General features: G+C 43.7%; 1 protein-coding gene across 2 annotated transcripts in view; it reads right to left on the reverse strand.

Annotated features, from left to right (window-relative positions):
• The window catches only part of ZDHHC17 (zinc finger DHHC-type palmitoyltransferase 17), a 71,904-nt gene that overhangs the window by 26,771 nt on the left and 28,278 nt on the right, over positions 1-16,855 (reverse strand). For both annotated transcript variants that reach the window (XM_048499636.1, XM_048499635.1), the window contains exons 4-7: positions 10,211-10,288; positions 8,492-8,636; positions 4,552-4,616; positions 3,456-3,618 (exon numbers count right to left, since the gene is read on the reverse strand). In XM_048499636.1, coding sequence (XP_048355593.1) covers positions 3,456-3,618; positions 4,552-4,616; positions 8,492-8,636; positions 10,211-10,288 — 451 coding nt within the window. The remainder of the gene's footprint in view (positions 1-3,455; positions 3,619-4,551; positions 4,617-8,491; positions 8,637-10,210; positions 10,289-16,855) is intronic.

Here is a 16,855-nt window from a genome sequence, read left to right on the forward strand (position 1 = left end):
GGCACCCAAAGGGCGGTGGTAGCCCAAGTCACCTGTGATGGCATTCCAGCAGGCAAAGGCCAGGTGGAAGCCAACTCCATCCCTGGCCATGTCTCCAGAACATTCCCACTAAGCTGGCAGAGGCTTACAGAAGCAATATATGGCATTCTGCACTGCCACAGCTGCTCACCAACAGGTTTGCCCCTCTGCTAGGGTAAGTGCCCTGAGGAAGGCAAATCCACCAGCACAACCCCCTGCTGCCTCCATAGGCAGATCCCCCCCCCCCCCCATTGAGTTGTTAGGAACACTTCCCTGTCAAAACTCTGCAGAGGAATTTTTACAATGATATGCATAAGCTCAGTCTAACTAAACTTACTGCCAAAAAAGAAAAGACAGTTCTGCAAATTATACTTCAGTATTGCTAAGGCTAACCCTGCCTTGGTGAAGACATTCACAAAAAGGTATTAAAAACAAAGCATATAGTGCAGTGACAATGAAATGCACAAAATAACAAAACTGACTGGCCATCATACTTAGATTAGTCCTAACAAGGCAGTTGGTTCTTAAAGCAAAGTCTTCAGAGGATAATACATATATCTTCTTGGCAGCCAGGAAAAGTAGGCAGGAAAGTGGTAAAAGTATATGGATTCCTTTTTCTAACTACACTTATAGAAAAATGTTGGCCATATCCTCCTGATCTTCTCAACCAACCACGGGTCATTATCCATGGAACTTTCCAGGGGATAACAAGTCCCCCCTCACATGCAAGGGTAACAGATGAACTGTGTTAGCTAAGTAAATGGCCTTGATGAGTAAACACTAGTGCAGTGGTGGTGAACCTATGGCATGGGTGCCAGAGGTGGCGCTCAGCACCCTCTCTGTGAGCACGCACAGAGTCGCCCCCCCCCCCACACACATACACATGATCTAGGCTAACCTGGGCTGCTGGGCTCGATTATTAGCATTAAACCCAAGACCTAGTTTTGTGGAAGCAGTGTAGGTAACCCTGTTACGCGCTCTTAAACCCCACTGATTTTCATGCGAAGAACAAAAGCACGATCCTTTACCTGGGAATAAGCAATGCTGGCAATGGGGCTTGCTTCTGAGTAAACCCTCCGAGGGTCGTGATTCACCCCTTGGAAAAGTTGTACGGTTGCTTCAAAGCAAAGCCATCGACTACTACCATGCTTACTCCTGAATAACGCACGCCTTGGAACCACCCATTTTTTCTAAACTAAAACCTCAGTATTCAGGTTAAATTGCCGGGTTGGCACTTTGCGATAAATAAGTGGGTTTTGGGTTGCAATTTGGGCACTCAGTCTTGAAAAGGTTCACCATCACTGCACTAGTGTGTGTATGGTGATGGCTAACACTTGTAAAGAATCACAGAACACTGAACTTAGGCAGAACTAACTAGAAAATTCCTGTAAGATGGCTTCTCTCTTGACAAATAAGCAAATAATAAGACATAGACAAGCCTTTACTGGCATTCCAAAATACAATAAAACAATTGTCCATAAAAGACAGATAGATACAGCAGCCATTCAGAGTCTTATCAATAGTTTAGTCCAAATGGACTCATCAAAAGTGCCATTCCTATACACCTCTCCACAGACCTGATTGAAAACCCAAGCAAATAAGATGCATGGAGTTAACCTAACAATTAGTCTGCTCAAGTGGTTACCTGAAAGGCACTTTTGAGCAGTTCTGCAACACGAAAAGAGATTAGACATTTTTTGGGTAGATTCATACATGTGTGTTAGCCTGTGAATACTAGCAAGACTGATTATGGAATTACTAGGTTGACTATGTAGCTTATTAACTAGTGATTAAAAAGCATTGGAATTAATTAAAAATATGTACGGATAAAAGCCTTTGGCTACATACATCTCTTTATTAAAGCTTCCATCTTCTGAAGATGAGAGGCAATCTGCAATAGCTTTTAGCCCTAGAGATTGAATACCCAGCCATTTCAAATGCTGAAGGGGTAGAATTGCTCGATATTTATTATACAACTAGCAGGATTTTTAAAAAACCTTGTAAAGCTAACTCTATGTCAACAGGATCAAAATCTGTGATGACAGTACGATGAACTTGCAACATGCAAAAGAACTAGATAAGCAACTAATTTGGTGTTGGATCCAGACTAAATTTCCAGAATGGAGCTCTCCTGTCTCCTTTACCCACAGAAAACCACTGAACTCCATGAAATGCTGCTCCTGCGGGGGAATGACATGATAGGGATCTGTAGTGGGAAAGGGGAATTGGTAGAAATTGCCTGTTCAGTCTGTATCTAACCTATTGGGAGCAAGTCTCTGAATTAGAAGGCAACAATGCTCCATACCACAGTTCTGTCCTTCCCCCCTTTCTTTCACATGCTGTGAAATGGCTCAGATGCAAAGGCAGCCATATCACAGGAAGTCAGTTGTATACCATCCTGCTTTCTCTCCTATTTCAGGAAGCTTGCTGTGCAGACTAAAACAGGTCTACTAATCAAAATTCAACAAAGAGTACCTGTCCCTGTCTTACAGTGTTATTCCCAAGCCATTTCAGGCAGCACAGGCAGGTAAGGAGGTAAATAGCAATGGGACAACCAACTGACACACTTCAGAAGCAGCTAGCAGCTACCTACCTCATTCCTTTAGGCAATTTAGTATCATAGACACTACTGGTAACATGCGGGAACACTTGATATTCAACATCAGAGCACAGAGACAATTCAATATTCATTCTGCCCTGGCTCTTGTTTCAAAAATATGAACTAACAATACACTAGAGTACCTGGACTGATAATACTGATGAGACTTTTTCTCTTCCTGTGGATTTCATCTTGACAGTAAACCTGCTTGAGCACATTCAGTCTTCCAATAAATACAATAAACACTAAATAAAACAAATATAGTACAATGTAATTCACATGGCTATATATTCACATGGCTTTGATTTTCTTCTCTTGTTACTATGTTACTTTCTAAGTAAAAACATATCTGCAGAAAGGCGCTGTGACCAACTGCTGCTTGTCAACAATTGAAGAGGAAACACAGATGTTCCAGACTAGAACAGATTTTTGAAGATAAAAATCTATGCAGAGCTAGTTCATAACCTATGGAGCAGAAGGAAGAACCCTGGCAGTATATTTTAGTGAGGCAATTTTAAACACATAATTTATAATTCAGTTGAAGAAATTATTTTAGGAGCTGGGAATTGTCCAATATGCTAAGGAGGCAAGAATATGACTGAGAACAGATACTAGAAAAGAGGGGTGCTAAAGACAGACTAAGAGAGGAAGCATGGCATACAGGGAGGCACAGTAAGGGCTGAAATACATTATTTGGAGGGGTGAGATGGGGAACACAGGTGAGAAGAAAAGGATAGCAGGCATGTATCTGCGAGAAAGAAATTCAAACATCATGACAGCGAAGAATCGGTGGACAAGACTACTGAATTTTACACTGGTTAAAAACAAGCTTATTTACCTTGATATTTTGGGCATCAACATTAGCTCCAGCTTCTAGAAGAAGACTGATTACTGTAGTGTTCCCTGCTAGCACTGCCCAGTGTAATCCTGTATTCTTATGATATTTGTCCCCCAAATTCACTGAAACATTAAAAGTAAGCAGCAACCGTGTTGGGTCCACACTGAAAAACAAAAGGAAAACTAGATCTGTAATAAAGACACAATTGTATTGATATGCATTAAAGGATCGCTTCAGAAAGAGAAAGATTTTTTTATCTGTGCAATACAGGTCAAATCGCTTTCTCTGATGTAAAAAAGCACTGATGAGCTGTTTGCCCCTCCCAAAGTTCAAACCCTGAAGAAAGCACTAATTATCAGTTTCTAATCAGTGCAAAATATTCAGCAGACAGTACAAGGAATAATTTAAAAAACCAGGGTGCGTGAAGGTCATTAGCAGTTTGCATAACTTAATACTGTTCCCATCTAATTGCCCAAGAGATACTTTCAATGTGCAGCCAGAAGAACACCAATCTTGGCTACTTCTAGGATGCAATCACAGAGAGAAAAGAAAAATACCCAGGTATCAGAAGACATACCATTGTGCTTGCCTTCAGAACATTATGTAGCTTCTGTATTAGTGCAAAGCTATCTTTTAAAGTTCTTCTTAATAAACAAATATGTAATCAGACAAAACATGGGTGATTGTTCAGCCTGAAACATATTTTAACTAGTGAAAAAACCCCTAGACTTTAAATACAGTTTCTACTAATTCAAGAAAATCAGATAGAAAATAGGGATCATGGGATGATCAGGAATTCCTTTGTGTTTGCCTGTGAGAAGGAAGACGCCTGAGCGCAGCTCACTTTAATCCCACAAAAGAAAACATATTCAATAAAGGTGAAGCAAAGAACTTCACCTCTTCATCTCACTCCTCATACAATACTCCTCTGATGTTGAGAAATTAATTCCCTTTTCATGAATATTTAGAAATAACTCTTTTGACTCTAAATAACCAAAAGAATAAATCAACTCAACAGATAAAAATCTATTTTAAATATATTCTATTTGACTAATATAAAGAATTTTGTGTATGAAGTTTTGAGTAAGAAAATTACCTGTGCGTTCTGTAAGCTGCCCACATTAAAGGAGTCATTCCATTTTGATCCATCATATCTACATCCTAATGAGAAGAGCAACAGGTAACCATGCCAGTAAAAAGAAAGAACACTGTAGAACACATTTGCATATGTCTGAAGCAGACAATAAATCAAAATTAAGTATCAAAATCTGATGCACTAGTGAAGTGACCCAAATACTGTTAACAGAAATATTTTAAATCTATTAACAGATTCTCACCCACAGCAAAAAGCATAATGCAGCACTACAATATAAGATCAGAGACTGTAATATATGCTACAGCACCACCTGCTGTTATAAGTCAGTCACTTTTATGAACCAGTTGCCCAATACACTATTCAGAGATCAAACAAGATCTTGCAGACAGGTTTGAGGGGACATGAAATAAATATGCTGGATCCAAAGTGCATCTAGTCCCATGTACCAAAAAGGCTTTGGATGTCTATTTCTGGAATAGCAGGGCTCCATACCATATAACAAAACTTGTTTAAATAGAAAAGGGGTGGGGTGGGTTTCCCACCGAAAACCCTTCTTCAAAAATTCACCAAATACAAGCAAGTTTTTTTTATTCCTTGTCAGTTTCTCTTGTTACTACTGACGATATTATTAAATCTTCATAAATTCACAAATGCTTCAGAAGTAGAGCTAACTCCAAAACTCTGAAGCAGTAAATCTGTGCTATTTGCACATTTGATAATATTCTTATAATATTGTTTGTGGAAGTTTGAGTTTGTGGAAATACTGAAACATGACAGGCGGTCCTGGAAACTGTGAAGAAGCTCTAAGAGAGATACAGAATAAGCCTCTACTTAAGAACATCTGCACCATTCTGAAAATCAGTAGCAGTAGCAGTAAGGCCTCTTCCGCACATGCAGAATAATGTACATTCAATCCACTTTCACAATTGTTCGCAAGTGAATTTTGCTATTTCGCACAGTAAAATCCAGATGCAAAGTGCATTGAAAGTGGATTGAAAGTGCATTATTCTGCATGTGTGGAAGGGGCCTAAAAAGTTTCAGGACCTAATTGGAGTCCAGGATCTGGATAGATGCCTTCAACTTAAGACTACAGGTCTTCTTTTCAATTATCAATACCCGAAAGGATCTTTTACATTTACTGAAGGAAGGGAAAATGTATGGACAATTTAATCAGAGTTTCTTGGTTTCTCTGCTGTCGCAATCTGGGATAGAGATATTCTGAAGCTGTAAGGTTGCTTAGGATCCCTTCCAGTCCACTTCCACCCTGGTCATGGGACTGAGATGGTTTTGGTTGCTGTTGTGGATGAGTTCCCGTGCCAGTTAGACAGAGGTGGTTCGGAGCTGCTGATGTTGCTAGATCTCACCACAGCGTTCGACTCAGTAGATCATGACCTTTTGGTCCAGCACCTTGCTGATGTTGGGGTACGGGAGACAGCCTTGAGTTGGATGACCTCATTTCTCCGAGACTGGGGACAGCGGGTGATGTCGGGGGAGGAGAGTTCCAGGCGATTCCCCATTGAATGTGGGGTGCCACAGGGGGCAATCCTTTCCACGATACTTTTTAACATCTATATGCACCCCCTGGCCAAGCTGGTCTGGAGCTTTGGGCTGCAGTGTCATCAATATGCAGATGATATCCAGCTTGTCCTCACGATGGCAGGCTGACCAGACTCAGCCCCTGAGGCTCTCTAGTGATGTTTGGAGGCTATGGCTGGCTGGTTGAGAACTAGCAGGTTGAAACTGAATCCAGCAAATATGGAGGTCCTGTGGGTGGGTCATGGGGAGATGCTGGCCAACTTTAGTCTGCCTGTGCTGGACAGCGAGGCCTTACACCTGGCCTCATCAGTGACCAGTCTGGGGTGATCCTGGGCTTGGGGGTTTCCCTAAAGGCCCAGGTTGCCAAAACAGTCCAGACTGCATTTTACCATCTTCACCAGGCAAGGCAGTTGGCTCCCTATCTCTCCCGTTCTGATCTGGACACAGTGATCCATACAACGGTCACCTCCAGATTAGATTATTGTAACTCACTTTACGCTGGCCTGCCCTTGAATCTAATCCGGAAGTTGAAACTTGTTCAGCATGCAGGCTTCTAGCTGGAGCCTCGAGTAGGGACCGTACAACACCTGTCCTCTTCCACCTTCACTGGACGCCTATTGACTACCGGGTTATTTTCAAGGTTCTGGTTTTGACCTTTATGCCATGAGTGGTCTTGGATCTACATACCTCAGGGATTGCCTCTCCCCACACTGTCTTACTAGATTCCTCTGCTCCTTGGAAGGGAACTTCCTGGAAATCCCTGGTCCAAAAACTATCCAGCTGGCCTCAACGAGGGCCAGGGTCTTTTTGGTCCTGGCCCCTACCTGGTGGAATATGCTCCCATCTGAGACCAGGGTCCTGCGGGACTTGACTAGTTTCCACAGGGCCTGTAAAACGGAGCTATTCTGCCGGGTTTTCCCAGATGGTCAGCTGGGTTAACATCTTTCCTGGCCTCCTGGGGAGGGGAGGGGGGTGGGATCTATTACAATGTGTAAGTCACCGTCTGGACTTAGGTTTTTAGTATTGTTTTAAACTGTTTTAACTATCTATTATGATTTTACTGTATCATTATGCCGCCCTGAGCCCCTAGGGGAAGGGCGGGGTTAATTTTTTTAAAAAAATAAAATAAAACATTTATTGCATTAGACCACGCTAGCATACAGGTCTGTGCAAGGCAGGCGTGCTCTACTTTTGCAGCAGGGACCCTCCCTCATCTAAGCCTCCTTACAACTCCTAGCCATAGGCATGTTTTTATGTTAGGCAAACTGAATGTCCTGCCAAGTTTAGAGTTCAGGAAACACTTCACCAAAACTACATAATCTGATGACTACTGCTGCTGTGTATCTGGTGTAACAGAGACCACAGATCACCTCATTTATTCTGTGATCAATGGATGCTATTCAGAGACCTCTGGATTATACCTATCCTGAGTACATATCAGCTGCCTGTTAAACCCTATGTGATTTCTCTTTGGTTGGCAGTCACTAATCCAGAAATAAAAGCGTTCTATTGCCAAATTTCTAGAACCTGTGGTTTCTCTATGCTGTTCCAGAGATGGGTTTTAATTCACCATGCTGTATTTTTATATTTACTATTTTGTACTTTATCTTGTCCTTGTTTTTGACTTTGCCCATGACCTTCAGTTACAGAAATGCAATAATAAAAGGAAAGGAAATGGTTAAACCTAAACACAATTTAACAAAACAGAGGTTGGGGGGATTTAGTAGCCTACACAGTAATCTACAGTGGAACACAATAAACCCATTCCAGGCTGGCAGACATGTAAAGCTTCCGGCTGCTTCAGGATTGTTATTCTGAATCCTGAGTAAGTAGGAACCCCGATTAGCCTCAACAGTAGTCAACATTTGTGGCAATGGAGCAGTTTAATACTAAGAATTAAAATGTATAGTACTTGAGAGTAAGCACTAAAATATTTTTAAACATATACCTATTTTCAGTTATAGATAAGTGAGAGACACAATTAAAGATATGTACGTGGAATCAAACATGGAATTTCATGTTAATTATCTGTTGCTTTACAAATGTAAAGTCACTTTGGGTCCCCACAGGAAGAAAACCAAGGCATAAATTAAATAAAACAATAAACATAAATGAAAATTTATGGGTGCTGAATTTTTATATATACACAAAAAATGCAGACAGGGTAAAGATGTTTCTATTTTCCAAACAATATCCTGAAAATAAGATATCATTAAATTATCCCAGCTTAATTAAACACCCCCAGCAGAATTTTTCTTGAACAACACCAGCTTTGAATTGTGCCACAAAATAGCATCTTATTAGCTAGTCCTGGAATTTTGTGATATGTGACAAACACTGAACAACCCCACAAAATACAGTCTGCAAATACAACACTAAAAAGTACAAACAACAAAACATTTACCTGTCCCTTGGCTATTAGATACGCAACAATAGAGGTATGTCCAAACTGGGCTGCCAAGTGAATACAACTGCATCCTTCTCCATCAATTAAAGATGGATCTGCGCCATATTTCATTAGCTGTACAACCATTGATAAATGACCCTGTCTAAAATAAGAATGCAAGATATATGAAATATTTTATTACATTTTTAAAAATCCTTAAAGAGATGAATACTTTTGGACAGAACAGGGCCATAGCCACTATTTCCTCCCCTCCCCCCGCCCTCCAGAACAACTCAGACTGTCCCCCAAATATAAGTACTTCCAGTTTATCAGCAAGAAAATGGATTTTGTTTTTAAAAGGAACTCACTTTTTCCATAATGTCCCTGGATATGTTTGAACACATAACTCAGAAAACATCTCCTCTTTAGACATTTTTTGAGAATGTGGTTCTTGCATTTACTTCAACATTTTAATCTGCTTCACAATCACACATAAGAATTCTATACCTGATATTTCCAGCCTGGAGGATCTAACACTGAATTTTGACATTACAGTTACCAACTGCCTGGAGAACCAATGTCTTGTCCCATGAATAAAAGCTTAATGGAACTTTATGTCAGAACATGAAAAGCTTCAGCAGCAGATGTCCATGCCCACACATTAGCCCTTCATTAAAGGGACAGAACACTTTTTAAAATAGATTTTTAATCTGTCGGCAACCCTATTTTAAGTGCATGGACACCTAACCACCTCATAGTTTTTTTGGTTACAAACCAGAATGTGCTCTGCTGCAGTTTCAGTTCTTTTATTTCTTGTCCTGATATTCTTTCCTTTAGAATACTCTTAAGCAGAGGCACTTCGACCATTTTGGTGCCAATCAAAAAATACAACGAACACTCAATAACTTATTCCATGTGTTACAGTACACCAAAATCTGTACCAAAGAAAATCTGCCCCAGGTGGGCTGTTTCTGATGACTGAAGCAGATAAATAACTGAGTTTCCTTTTTACCATGTACAATCTAAATCTATATATAAGAAGTAGATTAGCCTGTGTCCTCTGCCCCACCTTTTACATGCATAACAGAATGTTAATTTGCCTGAGTGTTAATAAATGAGAAACAGATATTAGAAAGTAGCTTCCCTTTCAAATAGCATGGATGTGGGGGCCTAGAGATAATTTAAGCCAGCATATCCTGATTTCATTCATTTTTGGTCCTGGAACTCTCACAATCATCCTGAAGCTGGTGGTCAATTTTGAGGTTCCCAGTTTCTGATTTGTTATGCCTGCTACAAAGGGACAGATAGGTGTATGTGTGTGTGGTGGTGGTGGTGGGTTATTACAATAAATGTCTGGTAACAGCCAGCCAACTGATTTGTTTTGATATTTGGTTTGGATCAAGGTCATATGTTGGGGCCCAGGTGGAAACTTTATCCAGGGGCCCGTGGTAGTCCTGGAAGAATTTACTTCCCAGTGGCATGCTTGAGACCAAGTTGTCCACTTTTGCAGAAGCTAAAGACATGGGTGAACTTGGGTAAAAGATGGTCCTTAAACCAGAATCCTCAAGAATTCTTGGATAAAATCAGCCTCCTGTTGACTAAGGAAATTCCCTCTAATTGTGCCTGGTGAGCCTTTCTTGTAAAAATGAGTGAGCTTTATTCAAAACAAGTAGGAAAAATAGGAATCAATTCCCTCTGACCTATAGCTGAAGGTAAAACATCCCAATCTTTCCTTACCTTGTTGCCCAGTGAAGTGGTGTGGAGTTTAGGTCCCCCCCTAGCTGGTCAACAATAGCACCTTTTGATATGTAGTACCTGCAATTCAAAAATGGGTACATAAATAAAACAATAAGCACTGAGAGCCATTGTCATTATTAAATGTAAAACAAAGCACTGAGAGCCATTGTCATTATTAAATGTAAAACACCAGGAACAGCTATAGAAATCAATAGTTCATTTCGCCATTGCCTATTAATGATTGCCTTATTAGCAGCATTGCCTGGTTTAGACAGCAGTCTGAGGTAAAGGTTGCCATGTGCCAAATGATTATGTTTTATTGTGATGTCTGTTAGGATATTATTGTACTATCTTGTATTTTAAGATTTTGTATGTTATATACTTATTATTATGCTTCGGTGGATGCTTGGCCTGTCTCTTTTTGATTGTGTTACAAAGACATACAACAAAGACCTGGAATTACACCAATAACAAAGAAAATGAAGGAAGCATGTCTCCGGCGGTATGGGCACATTATGCGACAGGAGGAGACTTCTGCAAAAATGGCCCAAAACTTTGACTGTGGAGGCCACCACGCACATGGAAGACCAAAGAAACAGTGGATGGGCAGCACTGCTGAAGACATGCTTGCTGTCAACCTTACCCCTGAAAATACCCAAAATCGAGATATTTGGCAAAGAAAATGTCAGTGCTGACCCCCTCAAGGGGAATACAGCCCAAGAACAAGAAGTGATGTGAGCTGTCCTGAGCCCAGTGACCAGTGGTGGGATTCAAATAATTTAACAACCGGTTCCAGTGGTTCAAACTGGCTGAATCCCACCACTGCCTACACCCACCATCTATCCACCTACCTACCTCCACCCACCTACTATTCATCTACCTATCCATCTATCTACCTCTACCCACCCTCCACTTACCTACCTACCTTCACTAACCATTTATCTGTCTACCTACCTACCTACTTCCACCCACGCACCCTCTACCAACCTACCTACATAAGAACAAGCCTGCTGGATCAGACCAGAGTCCATCTAGTCCAGGACTCTGCTACTCGCAGTGGCCAACAAGATGCCTTTGGGAGTTCACATGCAGGATGTGAAAACAATGGGCTTCTGCTGCGGCTGCTCCCAAGCACACTACAGTTTATGTACAAGATGTATGAAATCCAGTCTAACCCTCTGCATATTTACTTATAAGAGTATCTCACTACCTTCAAAAAAAATCAACTTCCAAGTAACCCCATATGATGGCAGCATAAGAAGCTAAAATCAGCAAAACTGAAAACTGTTTCCCAAAAGTATGGCTGAGAAGGATCCATTGGATACTCACCGTGAAGGGTCTTTCTACTGTAGGTAAGTGGGGCATCTTGTGTGGGTGTGATCTCGACCAATTGCAGAGAGGCAGGAAATGATGAAATTCTTCCATGAATACTTCCTCTGTGAGAATCTTGAGGGTCACCTTCTTCAAGTACACCCGCCTGGCATGAAGTAAGTATAGCACTTAAGTAACAGGAACATATAACCAAAAACACGGAAGGAAAAACAACTGGCTCGGCAATAACTAGGGATCACTAGAGACAGTGACAACAACAATAACAACCCTAAACGTTGGAACAGTCTGAAAACATGAGAATTTAGTTGATAACTGAGAGAGTAACATCGGGAAACAAATGGAACTAGGGAGGGCCAAGATGCCCCACTTACCTACAGTAGAAAGACCCTTCACGGTGAGTATCCAATGGATCCTTCTACTCGTAGGGTGGAGTGGGGGCATCTTAGTAATGGGACCTCCGAACCTTGCTGGTGTCGAACCGAATTCGGGTGTTTCTATTAGTCCCCGATGATACTTTCCAGTACCCTTTTGCCAAAGGCTGATTCTGCCGAGGAGCCAGGGACGGGTAATTTTATAATGACGATGATGAAGGTGGAGAATGGGAAGACCAAGGTGGCAGCTTTGCAGATGTCTTCCACCGGATGCATGATATTTCGGAAGGCTGCGTTGGTGCGCAGCATTGCAGAACTGGAGTGAGCTGTGATTCCCTGAGGGGACCGGTAGAAGTCAGAAGCTTCAGTGCTTAGCATATACAGTAAGGCTTTCCAGGGTACTACTGATTGCTGCCTTGGACATTTACTTCTCCCAAGTTAGCGGGCCAATGTTGATGAACATATCTCTCTGATTTGTGTAACTCCCTCGCCTTATTATTATGTATGCTTTTAAGGCCCGCCGCTAAGGCCCAAATGTGTGCCACGCATTTCTCTTTGAGATGAGAGGGGCTTGGCATGAAGTTGGGAACGCATCGCATCTCCTGGCTACATCGAAAGGGGAGTTAACCTTCGGAACGAAAGCGACCTGTAACGTAAGACACACTCTATCCTTATGGAACACGCAGAATTTTGAGTTTATTGAAAGGGCGCGAAGTTCAGCCACTCTTCCGGGCCAATGTTATTGCAATTACACAATAACGCCATTCTTACCCATTTGATGCGTACAGTTTGAATGGGTTCGAAAGGGGACCTAGTGAGCGCCTATTGGTGACAGTGTTCAGGTGCCAAGAGGGGAACCTGTGGATCACCGCAGGTTGGGACAATTTTACCCCTCTTAGGAAGTTCAGGAACGCCCGGATGTCTGGCGATGGGGGTCGCGCCTACACAAGGCACGATGGTAGCAAGAGCTTCCAACCGTCTGCATAAGGTGGAACACTTGAGTCCCATTGAGTAGCCCTGCTGCAGGAACTCCAAGATAACGTGTGATGGATGGTTCCGCGGGGGGTCGAAATGCTTGCGATGGCACCACCTGACGTAGGCCTCCGCTTTAACAGCCAGATATTGGACCGGCCGCACTCCAAGCGCCTGGCTGTTAAGATTGCAGATGTTAATTCTCCTCTGAGTACCCCTTTATCCTGAGGTTTGCCCGTTTAAGAGCCATGCGGTCAGCTTGAACCAAGCTGGATCGGGATGTAAGGATGGGGCCCTGCGCCAGGAAGTCGGAAGTGATTGGTGGCAGAGTCGGTGGTTCTGGGCGATGGCCAGTTCCAGGATGGTGCGGAACCAGGGTCTCCTGGGCCATCTGGGGGCTACAAGGATCACGAATTGCTTCTTCTCGATATGATCCTGCGCTATGGTTTGAGGGACCAGGGGAAAAGGAGGGAATGCCAGAGAAGATTTGGAGGCCATATCGCGTTCAGGGCGTCCGCTAAGCTACTGCCTGTGGATGGTAGTGTCGGGCCATGAACTTTGGAAGTTGATGGTCTTTCTGAGAGGCCAATATGGTCTACCCTCCGGAGTGCCGAAGGTGTTGCATATCTTGAAGAAGACCCGCGGATCTAGTCGCCATTCGGTTTCGCATTGTGACTCTGCCCGCTGAGCCAATCTGCCTCTAGATTCTGGACTCCTCTGATGTGTGCAGGGCTTCTAGTTTATACCAAGTGCCCCTCGGCCCATCGGAGGATTTTTGTTAAGCTTCCGAGCGGAGCCTTTGCTGATCTGGTTTCCTGGTTGTTGATGTACATCTTCAGCGGCAACATTGTCTGTTCTTATGATTTATTACGTTGGTGACTTAATTTGTGGCCGGAAATGTTGAAGGGCAAAGGAAGATCGCTCGAAGTTTCCAACACATTGATGTGGAGCCGGTGATTCTTCCGGAGACCAAGCCCCCCCGGACATACATTTGACTGAGTGTGGCCCCCCCAGCCCTGAAGGCTGGCTGCCTGTGAAGACTTGAGCTCGAGCGAGCATGTAGGATAACGCTCGGGCCTTCCCCGTCTGAGGTTGGTTTCGTTCGGCCCACCAGAGAAGGCTGAGACGGACTCTTGGGGGCGGTCAATTTTCTTTCTTTCTTGGCAATACCGTCCAGCTGGTGCGCACGGAGGAATCATGGAGCGGTCTCTCGTCAGGAAACGTGCCCACTGGGTCAGGTCGATTACTGAGATGAAGGTTCCCAGCAGACTTTGCTGGCTCTTTAGTAAAGGACGATCTTCTGTTGATTGGCGACTAGTAATGTCGCTTTCCCTGATTCTTTCTACCTTCTCTTCTGGCATGAAAAAAGCGAGCCCTGTACCATATCCAGCACCCTTCGCTTAGGTGTTCTGTAGCCGCGGTGTGGAGGGAAATGAAAGAGCTTCTTTTTTCTTTGTTTACGATTTATGCTTACGCTGTGCTAGGGTTTCTTGAACTACCCTCGATGTCAGCCATGGTCTTGGGGACGGAGTGTGAACGAACCAGCAGATCGCCGAGGTAGGGGTAGACGTGTATCCCCTGTTCCCTCAACATGATGACTGCTTCTCACTAGTACCTTGGAGAAGGCTCCTGTGGGCCGCGGGCTAGTCCGGAATGGCAACGCCTTGAATTGATACGCTTGATCCTGGTAGGCTGGCTTAATCTCAGGTACTTTCTGTGAGAGTTGTGAATAGGGATGTGCAAATAGGGTTTCCGGGTCAGATCTAACGGGTCAGCATGATCTCTCGATGGCTAAGAGTTGCCGTGGATAGGACCGAAGGGTTTCCATCCTGAATTTGGGGACCCGAATGAATTTGTTGATGTGCTTCACAGGTTGAGGATTGTTTCTCCAGTCCCCATTTCTTTTGGGGACTGTAAAGAAATGTGAATATGTCCCTGAGAAACGCTCCACTTCGTTCGGCACAGGTTCGATGGCTTGGATCTTGGTAAGGGGTGGAAACCGCCTCCAGAGTTCTGCTACTTTGGCCGGATCCTCTTTGAGAGCGGCGAAAATGAACAGGTGGTGATGTGGAATAACGTTGAATTCCATCACATAACCTGTGGAGATGTTCTTCCTTTGTCCACCCGTCCACGTGGTTTCCCTGCCAACGGTGCTGAAAGTGTTGGAGACGGCCTCCCACCGGGATGCTTTGATCGCCATTGCTTGTTCTTATTGGAGCTGAAGGATCCTGCCCGGCTTGTTGGTATTGTTTGAAGTTGACTGTTTGTAGTTCCGAAAGGAATGTTGATTCTGCCAGTGTGGTCTTTGCCCGTCTCGTTGCGTGCGGGGTAAGGATTTGTGGGACCGGAAGGTAAACTTGCTGTTGGTAGAGGACCTGTCGGGTGTCTCGACAGATTTTGGTATCGTCTTTTTGTTGTCCTTGGTTTGGACAAGGACTTCACCAATTCCCTGCCAAATAGGGCCCCTCCATAGTATGAATAACCAGCCACTACGTGTTTAGATTGTATGTCCGCTTGCCATGGGCGAATCCAGGCGTTGCGTCTTGCTATCATGTTAGGAGGCTAAGGATCCTCGCCACCAAAGTGACATGGCGTGGCCGGTTGCAGACATCTGCTATGAAGGAATTGGCAGAAAGGACATAAGAACATAAGAACATAAGAACAAGCCAGCTGGATCAGACCAAAGTCCTGTTAGGACTTGACAGTTAGATCACCAAAATCTACTTGACAGCTTGGCTGATGCAATACTCTACCTTTCACCTAGTTTCAGTGGGTGATGCAACCATGACTAAGCACATCATGTGTGATTGCATCACTGCTCCCTGATTGGTTGTATGTCTCTATGTATATGCACAGAACAGTTTGGTCTATGCGTGCTTTGGTTATACAGTTAAAGCTGCGCTTGCACTCTGTCACTGACTGTTTTGTGACTTTGGGGAAACAAGGAATACAAACCCTTCTGTACCTCTTTGAAGTGAACAACAGCTTCTGTTCCTGTGGCAGTTTTCTTTTCCTTAACTGCTTCTGCTGTTACCACGACCGCTGCTGAGTAGCTCCTTCTCAAGTCCATCTAGTCCAGCTCTCTGCTACTCGCAGTGGCCCACCAGGTGCCTTTGGGAGCTCACATGTAGGATGTGAACGCAATGGCCTTCTGCGGCTGTTATACGATCTACATAGTCTGTTAAGGCATTTGCAATCTCAGATCAAAGAGGGATCAAGATTGGTAGCCATAAATCGACTTCTCCTCCATAGAAATCTGTCCAAGCCCCTTTTAAAGCTATCCAGGTGAGTGGCCATCACCACCTCCTGTGGCAGCATATTCCAAACACCAATCACACGTTGTGCGAAGAAGTGTTTCCTTTTATTAGTCCTAATTCTTCCCCCCAGCATTTTCAATGAATGCCCCCTGGTTCTAGTATTGTGAGAAAGAGAGAAAAATTTCTCTCTGTCAACATTTTCTACCCCATGCATAATTTTGTAGACTTCAATCATATCCCCCCTCAGCCGTCTCCTCTCCAAACTAAAGAGTCCCAAACGCTGCAGCCTCTCCTCATAGGGAAGGTGCTCCAGTCCCTCAATCATCCTTGTTGCCCTTTTCTGCACTTTTTCTATCTCCTCAATATCCTTTTTGAGATGCGGCGACCAGAACTGGACACAGTACTCCAAGTGCGGTCGCACCACTGCTTTATATATCGACCCTTTATATATCGACCCTTTTTATATCGACCCTTTCGATGCCTTCTCTGATGCCTTTTGCTTCGACTGGAATCATCTCCAGGAGACGTTTGAGCCACACCATGGAGGCTCTGGCCACTGTGGAGGAGGGCGTAAGAGTTTTGATGGCTGCCGCCAACCACTCATGGGATCTACGAAGCGCTGCTTCAGACCTCCTATCAAGCGGGTCCTTGATATTGCCCTCCCCCTCTTTGGCTACCAGTGCGCGGGGATGTAGGGTGGACACGGGGGAATG

Source organism: Sphaerodactylus townsendi, linkage group LG06, assembly GCF_021028975.2.
Source record: "Sphaerodactylus townsendi isolate TG3544 linkage group LG06, MPM_Stown_v2.3, whole genome shotgun sequence".
NCBI classification, from domain to species: Eukaryota; Metazoa; Chordata; class Lepidosauria; order Squamata; family Sphaerodactylidae; genus Sphaerodactylus; species Sphaerodactylus townsendi.